The 10,963-nt window shown below is 35.8% G+C and overlaps 1 protein-coding gene across 1 annotated transcript; it reads left to right on the top strand.

The window, feature by feature from the left end:
- Positions 1 to 363: 363 nt before the first annotated feature.
- Positions 364 to 2,286, top strand: LOC141427060 (uncharacterized; the record flags this gene model as incomplete). The annotated part of the gene is given in 2 exon segments (XM_074086289.1): positions 364 to 963; positions 1,563 to 2,286. A coding segment is annotated over 1 exon segment (657 nt). The 3' UTR covers positions 2,262 to 2,286.
- Between the last annotated feature and the right edge of the window lie 8,677 nt (positions 2,287 to 10,963).

Raw genomic sequence — 10,963 nt, forward strand, 5'->3', positions numbered from 1 at the left:
GAAATGGTGCTGGTACCATGTTTGTTATGGAATTCGCGCACGTAACTGCATTCAACCTTGTTCTTTTTAATTCTATAAATAACTCAAACTGATTAGGAACTTGTTTAACAACAATACATTTCTAAAGCTAAATTTCTCATTTTTCATTTTAAGGGTGAAGACCAAAAAGTTGCACACCGTTAAAGCTGCCTTAGCACGTAGTAACGCAGCTTTAACGCTGTGCAACTTTTTGGTCTTCACCCTTAATCATCCAGCTTTAAACCTAACACAAACTTAACTGACGCCGTGGTCATAACTAGAACAAATGTCGCACTCTAAAATGTCCATTAAAGGTCAACATTAAATTTGCACATAGAGTAGTATACCTATAGAGAAACACAAGAGCGACATCACCAGTTCATATGCGGCATGGCATCATAGTGACCAAATTTGTAATAAAAATAACATGCGGAAATATGTCTCACTCTTTCAATTGAAGTATTTAAACTACAAGGTATCTTTTACTTAAGTTACAAAATATAATTAGGTTTTATTTAAAAAATAAACAGCTTGATATTTGAATCATTGTATCCAGACTATTTTGATTAATTTGTTGTTGACATATGACATAACGCAACTCGTTAACTGTGGTATGCTGTGGTAGTTGGTCGTTCAGTTGTCACTATAACTGTAATATTTTCTAGACATTTGACAGCCATCATTTGGTGCATACCTATTTCATTGAGAACATTCGAAATCGAAATGCCGCCGATGATTTTAATTTTCCAAAATGTAACGTTGGTCCCGACGTTGTTATTGTGAACTCCGGTCTGAACTAGCAATGGCAATTCTATCCATCCTAACTCAAATACCTATTTACACAGAAATGTCTACATCGCCTCTTATCACATAACATTCTCTCGCTCGCCTAAATGAATTCTTAGAAGTACTTATGCAATTCGAAACCTGTTTATAAACCACGACGTAAGTTTTTATACACTTTATACATTTAGTATTTTAGCTTCTTGGCGTTATCATATGATAGTAAAAACCAATAAGAGAAATAACTATAATGTTTTAAACTTTCGTGATTTTCACTCATACATAACATTACAACACCCAGGACTTATCACGTTTAACGAAACTGCAATGTGGCCGAAACTTGTTCCATTAATTTTGATAAGTCATATATTGTAATAGTTATGTTATGACTGGGGAGATGAAATCTAGTCTAAAATATAGAATAAAAGCACAAGTCTCATCATCCTATTAGGAATCCAACTGCTGGGAAACTACCTATTCTCTTTCCGCTCGTCTTTGCCAGTTTGGATCAAAACGGTCCAAATAATCCCGCCATCGCATCATCTCTTTTTTTGGCCTGCTTCTGCTCTGATACCCGTCCTTTGTGCATATTTGCCATTGAGCTATTAATTTGCATACCTAAACAAAAGCTTCGCAATTTGTAAAATCAGCAGCAAAAACGATTTGCAAAATCAGCAGACTAGGTAAGGTTGTCATTTTCTTGCCGTGTAGTTTTATCTATTACTAACTTATTATAGATTTATTTATGTTTGTCCATGCAGATTACAGTTCAACTACACCAAGTTAACATAAAACAATTCCCGATGTCTTCACACAATTTCCATGCAGGCTTTGTCAACGTACCATCCGAACTGTATAAGCATTTGCGTCAAAACTACGGATCGTTTAGACCAGAGTCGTTCATCAGGACGCTATGGATGAAGCAGATGCCACCTGAAGTACAACTAATTCTCGCAGCGTTTCACGACAAAGACATTGAGGAAATCACAGCAGTGGCCGACTCCGTGATGCGTGTTATCGAAACGAATGTCAAAAAGAACGACATTGCCTATAGAGATTTGTTGCTTTTGCAAAGGTTTGACATGCTGAGCGACAAAGTAGAAAAGTTGGCTTCTGACGTGCGGTGGTTGCTTCAATGGAAAACAGCCAAAGAAAAAGCTTTGGGAGTTGGAGAATTACTGTGCGATGACGTGGTAATGCAGCCTGCACCCGAAACGTGGCGTATACGATCTCCAAGGTCTAAGAGCTTGGTAAAGTCACCTAATCCGGAAAGCTGGCGTGTAAGGGCTCAGAAGTCTAAAGGGGTGCTAAAGCCACCTACACCGGAACCTTGGCGGATAGGATCTCAGATTCGTGTCAGATCGCCGAGCCCTACTAGTAGATCCAAGTTGCCGTGTCTGAATAGTCCGCGAAAAGAAAGCCTGGCGTCAGTTAATACTTATAATAATGTACAAATCTAAAGGATTAATAAACTATATAAATATATTACCAGAATATCGACACCTCCTACGTATACTGGTACAAGTGCATAATCATAAATTTACAGGAGAGCTGTTCAAAGGTTCAAAAACCTGTAACTTTCTCATTTGATGATATAACTTTTCAAAATTTTGCATTGGTTCCAAAGAAAATATTTGCTTTCTACCTGTATTCATGGAATTTTGAAATTTCTTATAGTTTTTGAGAAAATTGCAGATGCACTACTATACGCGTATTTTACATCTTGTAGTTGTGCGGTATACTGAGCTAATTACCACTTGCTCCAGTATACGGCGTAATGCGTAGATTACTGATCTAACGATATTTTTATATTGTATATGAATTTTTAGATGAAATACTTATATGGCTTGCAATGAACAATAAAAAAGATGCTCTTTTACCTTCATCTATTGATTTATAAACGTTTTTATCACTTGCATCATTATACGCTAACATTAGCATGCCACTTGTACCAATATACCGCTAGTAATGTTTTAAACGTGCTATACAAAATACAGAAATATACCTTTATAAAAAACCTCACTTGAAATATAAATGGTTTTATTAAGAAAAGTAATTGTATTAAGTGCTTTAAATTAATGGAAGCACATTCAATGGATTCGTATTCCTGTTCAAATGTGTACTCATATTTTATTGTGAAAGGTTCCTCATGTGATACATATATCGCATCGCACCCATTTGTATCCACATAACGGTTTAGCTTTTTGTGCCTCTTCAGGGTTCCGTACCCAAAGGGTATAAACGGAAACCCTACTACTTTATACTACTTCGCTGTCCGTCCGTCTGTCACCAGGCTGTATCTCATGAACCATGATAGTTAGACAGTTGAAATTTTCACAGATTATGTATAACTGTAGTCGATATAATATATATATAACAAAAAATAGATCAGAATTAATATTTAAGGGGGCCCCCATACAACAAATGTTTTTTTTTGCCATTTTTTTGCTAATCCTAATGAAGTTGTATAGATGGTACGGAACCCTTCGTGCGCGAGTCTGATTGGCACTTTGCTTAAGACAAGCTTTGACATGAAATATTGAGTCAAAGTCAAAATATCTTTATTCAATTTAGATTGTAACAAGCACTTATGAATGTCAAAAAATTACCACCGGTTCGTAAAAACCTCTGTTGAGAAGAGTCTGGCAATAAACCTAGGTATATTTTGTAAACAGATTTACAATCATATTTTAGTGATATCTATACATCACAAGTATTTAACACAACTACATATTTAAAACAGTTCTCAATTCGCTATTTGGAGTAAGCACTCGCCAATGCGGATCGGAATTATTTCCAAATTTCCCTATCCATGATATAATCATTAATTTTAATAATACGCCTTATATATTAATGTCTTCTTGACAATAGATTTAAATTTTGTGTCTGTTTCTGAGTCTTGGGAAACTTCTATAACTTCATACGGTTTACCCGTTTTCGCCATATACATAGCCAGGTACCATTTCTTAGGTGTGTATAAAAAATGTGTATAGGGTGTTATTAAAACCTGTACTATACTTTAAACCACATTAGGGCTACTAATTACTAATATGATCCAAGTAGAAAAATACTGTGATTCGAAAAAAAAAAGTTTGTATGGAAGTGGAGTCGCAAGAAGACTTCTAATTTCGATGTTTTCCCACTTATATCGTATTAGTAATCAGTAGCCCTAATATGGGTTACAGTATAGTACAGGATTTTTTTATCAACCTGTAGGTATATTGAAATTTACTGTTCTCATTTTAATTAAAGCATGCATGCCTTCGCCTTCTTTTTGGGGATGCTCAACTACCAAAATGCAATGTAATACTGCAATGTTATATTTCTAGCACGCGTACATGTAGGTATAGCCGAGGAAATTTAATCACGTACTGGTACTGGGGTGGAACCGTTGTACTACCAATGTTATGTTGACATCCCATACATTTGCCAAAGAAATCATAGCGAAATAGATCACGAAAAGGTTTCACATTGGATTTAGTTTCCATGACTGTCTATGAGAAATACGGCTATTGTGGTCTTGCCAAACCAAAACATGTTTTTTTTTATATATACTATCAAATTATGTGCTCGTAGAACAGTTTAAACGGTCCGCACGCAGCGACGGCTAGCGCGTACACTGAGGCAACTGCCAGTTACACTCGACTTCCCCGGGCCCGCGACAATATCGGTGCCGCGTATAGTGGTGCATGTCGGTTGCCTCAGTATACGTTGTACCGATTAGCAAAACGGTGTTAGATGCATTCATATACGTCACTTTATTTCCAAAACTAAAAGGAATATCCGTCCAAATTTTTTGTGGTAGGTAAATAAGGAAATATTAATCACAAAATTGCAAAAAACTAAAAATCAGAAATTTGTCACTTGTACCAGTATACGTAGGAGGTGTCGATATGATGATATACACCGTGTTTTTTTTGATAGCTGTTAACTTCGGCAGACGGCTCAGTTCATTGATATGAATTACCTGATAATTAACTTTTTCGTCAAATTGAAAAACAAAAAAAAATTTTTTTTTTTTTCGAAAAACCAGTCATTGTTAATAGTTAAATTGAAAAATAAACAAACTTGACAAGTGACATATTTTTATAAAATAAATACAAAGTTGTCAAATACCCTACTTTTAAAATCCTGTTCAGTATGTTTTATCCACTAAATATGTATAAAAAAATACTAACAAAGTTTGCCGTGTTAATTCGTTTTGATCAGTAATTTGATTCTACATACATGCAATATGGTGGCAACACGACGAGCTGATGCTGCAGCCAGGATATCCAGCACACTAGTACACTCTATAAAAAATAATAGCAATATGTCGTGTTTGGAATCGTTTTGATCAGTAATTTGATTCTACATACAATGCAGTGGTGGCAACACGACGAGCTGATGCTACAGCCAGAATATCCAGCACACCAGTATACTCTTGAAAAATAATAGCAGATATGTCGTGTTTGATTCCTTTTGATCAGTATTTGATTCTACATACAATGCAATGGTGGCAACAAGATGAGCTGATGCTGCAGCCAGAGGATATCCAACACACTAGTACAGTTTAAAAAAAATATATATCAAAGTTAAAAAACATGAAATAAAAACTTAATTTAAAATTTAAAAAACCCCCGACTTAAAAAACGCCACCAAGAATAAAATAAAAACGCCCGAAAAAAACGCTGCTTGAAAAGACAATTAAAAAGTAAAAAATAATTATGCCTACCTAGCTGTTGCCCGCGACTTCATCCTGCGAAGAATTCGTTTATCTCTATCCCGCGGGGACTATGCTGATTTCCCGCAAAATTAGCCTAAGTTAATTTAGTATAAAGTATCTAGTAATATTTTTTTATCTAACCGTTGTCGGTGTCGGGGGACCGCTAAGGTTAATACTTTAAAAAATACTACACATATTTAGTTTCATGTTACCTTAGCGGTCCCCCGACACCGACGACGCTTAGATAAAAAAATATTACTAGATACTTTATACTAAATTAACTTAGGCTAATTTTGCGGGAAATCAGCATAGTCCCCCGCGGGATAGAGATAAACGAATTCTTCGCAGATGAAGTCGCGGGCAACAGCTAGGTAGCGCATAATTATTTTTTACTTTTTAATTGTCTTTCAAGCAGCGTTTTTTTCGGGCGTTTTTATTTTATTCTGTTGCGTCGGCGGTTAAAAACTGGCAAGGCTATTGCTTAAACAGAAGTAGGTATATAACATAGATTTCTAAGTGCGCAACTAAAACGTACCAAGCATATTAACAAGGATCGTCTACGAAGAAACTCCATAAATCTTCTACCTCTCAATCTCATTTGAATTGTAGACTATATTGGGTAATTTACACCGGTGTTTTATTGATTTCCGTTATCATCGACAGATAGATCAGTTCAATAATTAGATGACAGAAACTATCTAAAAAGTTTAGGAATAGTCTAAAAAAAAGTTTTTTTTTTTACATAATATTAATGAATAATTATATTGATTAACTGTAATTTAAAGGAAAAATTGAAAAATTCACAAACTTGACGAGCAATATTCACGTAATTACGTGCCAAATACGAGTATGTATGAATCAGAAACACTTTACGAAACGAACTTTATTACGAACTTTTACCTGCCCAACCTGTTTTAAACGCGCAGTATTTAAAAAAAATGATTACCTTTATAAGAGTAGGTAAGATTTAGGCTACTGAGTCTCAAATTTCATGACCTGTTCAATGGTACCTTAAAGTTAAATGGAAATCAAAATAACACAAGTTAGACTGTACAACAAATAATTACGTCTCTATGTGGGAGGGAAGTACTTACTATTACAAAAGCTAGCTACTAGTTATATCTTCATGTAAATCTGCCAGGATGTAAATAAACCCAATACATATGGCCACATTTTGTCAAGCTCGTTACAGCATTTATTTTTGTCAATCTGCGCAATTATTTAATATTAATGTACCTATTGACGCCGTATTTAATCTCAGAAACAATTCTTATTCTTATTACTGTATTATTTAAGTAGTCGTAGCACGCGACGATTCCATTTATTGGCGACTTACTACGGTTGTGTCGTTGTAATTAATTACAACAATGATCAGCATAGTTTTATGGCTATATCGCAAGTTTAGTGATGAAGTCCTGGCCTGTTATTTAGAGAAGGAATACGCTGTTAACATACAATATGCCACGCTTCTTCGTTATATAGGTACTTCGCTATGTTAAGTCGTTATGGACAATAGTACATTGTGTCTTAAGGGGGTAAATAAGGAATTACGAACGAGAGTCTATTAGAAGCCCAAAGTCGAAGACTGAGGGCTTTAATGAGTCGATGTTCGTAATTCTAGTACCGCCCGTGCGACATACCTACAATGTTTTTCATCACATTTGCGAGTAACATTTTATATTTCTAAAAGAAAAAATAAAATTGTTCCAAATATTGGCGATACCTTAGGCTGCGCTCTTGGCAGCGCCGCCCTCCCCCTCCCCCTTCCGCAGCATGCGCCGCAGCGTGCGTGTGCGTGTGGGCCTGCAGCAGCGCGCGCAGCGCCATCAGTACGGGCACTGACTCATTTACCGACCTTGGGCTTCATGACAAGAAAAAATAGTACGCGCATTGACTCATTTACCGACCACGGGTTTCATGACAAGTACATTAAGGTCGAGTGTTTTATTTGGGGGGTTTCAACCAAGGTAGCCTGCATCTTTCGACACTGTTTACGAGCAAGTGTGATGAAAAGATTCTTGAAATTACCGGTGTCCTGTACTTCCCAGAACCGAAGAGGTCAAATGTATGTAAACTCTTTATTGCAGAAAAAATTAAACAAATCAACACAATTTGACAAAAATGGAGATACCTACCTACATGCACAGTCAAAGTATTTAAGTATGTATCCATCTATATAAGTATGTTTATCCGTTGCCTAGTATCCATAGTACAAGCTTTGCTTAGTTTGGGACTAGGTCAATTGGTGTCAAGCGTCCCATGATATTTATTATTATTTACATTATGCATATGGCTTAATGTTGTCCTATACTGTAAATGCTAAGAGAATGGTAGATTGTACAAGAAGAGCATAAAACGAGTCATTTTACCCGAGGCGTTCATATAGCCACCCGAGCCGGTACGGCGAGGGTGGATAGATACGTTGAGAGGAAAATGGGTTTAATGCTCGAGTTTTACACTCTGCTTTTCACTTCGATTGAGAGGAAATTAAATAGTAACAGTGGAAAGATATTTTCACTTCTCATGCTCGTAAAGTTGGTATTTATGCTGGATCTAGGCGATATAAAATTACTTTTTATGCTCTAGTGCGTAAAGTAAAGTCTTCGTCTAACTAAGACCAATCTACATGTTTTTTTAATATTTTTTAATTTTATATAAGTAAGTTAAAAATCAATCAAATCAATCAAAATAAAACTAATTACTAAAAATTTATAATTATATAGTAATACATGAAAACAAAAGTAAGTGAAAAATTTTATTGTTTCCACTATTGCTATTTCATTTGCCCTCAATCGAAGTGAAAAGCAGAGTGTAAAACTCGAGCATTAAACCCATTTTCCCCTCGACGTGTCTATCATGGCTATAATGTCTCGGGTAAAATGGCACATTTTATGCTCTTGTTGTAAATGTCAAAAAATCTACCGCCGGTCCCCATGGTGAGTCACGGCATTAATATCTGCCACAGCGGAGCGGAGCGTGCAAGAATATCTGACACGCCCTAGAAATAGAGTTGTTTCACATATTTATGCACGCTTTGTTGTATCAGATATCGATGCTGGTGACTGTACAACGGCGCAATTATCCCTTTGAGGAATCTCTACTTGTTAACCTTTTAGTGTTTTATTACCAATCAAAAAGCGCACTTATTCCATAATATCACAAAAAGTTAAACATATTGTTGAACACGTGTTGAACATGTATTAATAGAAAACTGTCATTTTGGGCATGTCTAAAATGTGTTTATTTGTTATCATAAAATCATTGGCTAATTAAAGAACCTAACTCCACATACCTTCCTTATTGATGTCCCAAACAACAACTCTTGCACCAAGCCTTGCTAACTTGACAGCCAGCTGCCGCCCCACCCCCCTCCACCCCCTGTCACCAGCACTACTAAATCCCTTCAAGCTTTTCATGGGCCTGATAGCATTAGGCACTAAAGTCCAGAACAGTGATTCTAGTACGTAGTAACAGGACAAGACGAAGAAAAGGACGGTGTCCTTAGCGATATCGAAGATGCTCGCCATTTGCGAGTGCGAGTTTATATTTTCGTTCCTTCCAACATATTTGCGACCTGCAAAAGAAATAAATGTATATATAGCCTTAAAAGTGAAAGTTAATATTCAATCGCTCATCATGCCGCACTACAGTTTTTAATTAGAAAAGATGACAGAACAAACAAAACATTTTTGTTGGGTAGGCCAAACAGAGCTCTTTTAAGGGGTTACCAGGTTTCATCGATTTTTGACAAGTTTTGAATCGTATCTCTTACTTTTGTACTACAGATAGAATTTATAGTTCAAATGGTTATCGGTTCTCCAATCTTTTATCTCCATTTTTGTCTACCGGATTTTGAAAAAAAAATAATAATACTTAATTTTGTATGATTTTTTTTAAACATTGTCTGAATAAACACTTATTTCGTATCCCTATTGACGTGAAAGATCTAACATATACGAAATCTACATATTTGGGTTCGTCTTTGACGTCTCTAAAAACGTGGTTGAGGGTTTTCATTTAAACTAATTAACACAAAAGTTATGGCCAGAAACCAGTTTTTTGGCCTAAATTTTTCAAGTTTGATGCCAAATATCTCGCCAAACAATGAACTTTGAAGTAAATATGGGATACTATATTGGTTAAAAGCCGTTGTTGTTAATATAATAAGCTACAAAAAATCATTAGAAAACTAAGGAATTCAGATCGAAGGTCATTGGGGCATGGATCCCCTTAAGCCTTGTATTCCTTAACTATCAGCCTGGCGCATTCGGAAAGAAACAGCAATGACAAGACGAAGTGGCCGCAAGATATTCAGCTGGAATTATACCAACTCAGCGGTGCAAAATGTGGCCCACTCTAATACATACAAAATAAATAACTATTTCTGCATACATTTGAGAGCCAGATTTTATGCGCGAAAATAATAACGACGGATTACTATTGTATGCAAAACAACTCATCGCAATTTTACTGTCAGCATTTTTTGGCAAATTATTATTTCACAAATAATTATCTGGTCATATTTCACTTAAATAATTGATTGAACGTGTTAGGTACATTTTCATAGAGAGGTCCAAATTAAAAATTCAATTCATATGATTTATTCTGTAAATAGGGCACTTTTAGACGTCATTTTTAGGGTTCCGTACCCAAAGGGTGCCAACGGAACCCTTACTGAGACTCCGCTGTCTGTCTGTCTGTCTGTCCGTCTGTCTGTCACGAGGCTCTATCTTTTGAGCCGTAATAGTTAGTCACTTGAAATTTTCACAGATTATGTATACTTGGCCACTAAACACAACAAATACTAAAAACAGAATAAAATAAAAATATAAGGGGGGCTCCCATACAACAAATGTGATTGTTTTGCCGTTTTTTGCTTTATATTAATAAAGGCAACAGGTAGACGCTTGAAATATTCACAGAATCTGTAGTTGTATAATCACTTTAAAAATAAATATTTTAATAAAAAATAAAATAAATATTTAAGCGGGGCTCCCATACAACAACTTGTTTTTTGCCGTTTTTTGCTAATGAATGTCTAAATAATATTGATAGATAATGGTACGGAACCCTTCGTGCCATTCGTGCGCGAGTCCGACTCGCACTTGGCCGGTTTTTTTAAACTACCAGCGCTTTCAGAAAGACCATCATTGCCAAGAAGAATATAACCATATCAACGAACTATAAACGATTACCTACATTGGTACAATTAATTATACCGCGCGGGTGAGCAAAGTAATTGTTCATACCTTCTTACCTACTTCATATTTTATTAAGTCAAAATCAAAAATTATCGTTTGACCTGGATGTTCCCAGAGCAAATGAGATATAAAAAAAAAAATCTTGTGCTTAGTGCCTACATTTCCTCGATTTCTCTAGGATCGGTTCAACAGATATTGACTTTGTCAATTAGACCACCTCAGGCAGGAGAATACTCCTTTGGATGAAAAATAATTA

Source organism: Choristoneura fumiferana, chromosome 4, assembly GCF_025370935.1.
Source record: "Choristoneura fumiferana chromosome 4, NRCan_CFum_1, whole genome shotgun sequence".
Taxonomy (NCBI): Eukaryota; Metazoa; Arthropoda; class Insecta; order Lepidoptera; family Tortricidae; genus Choristoneura; species Choristoneura fumiferana.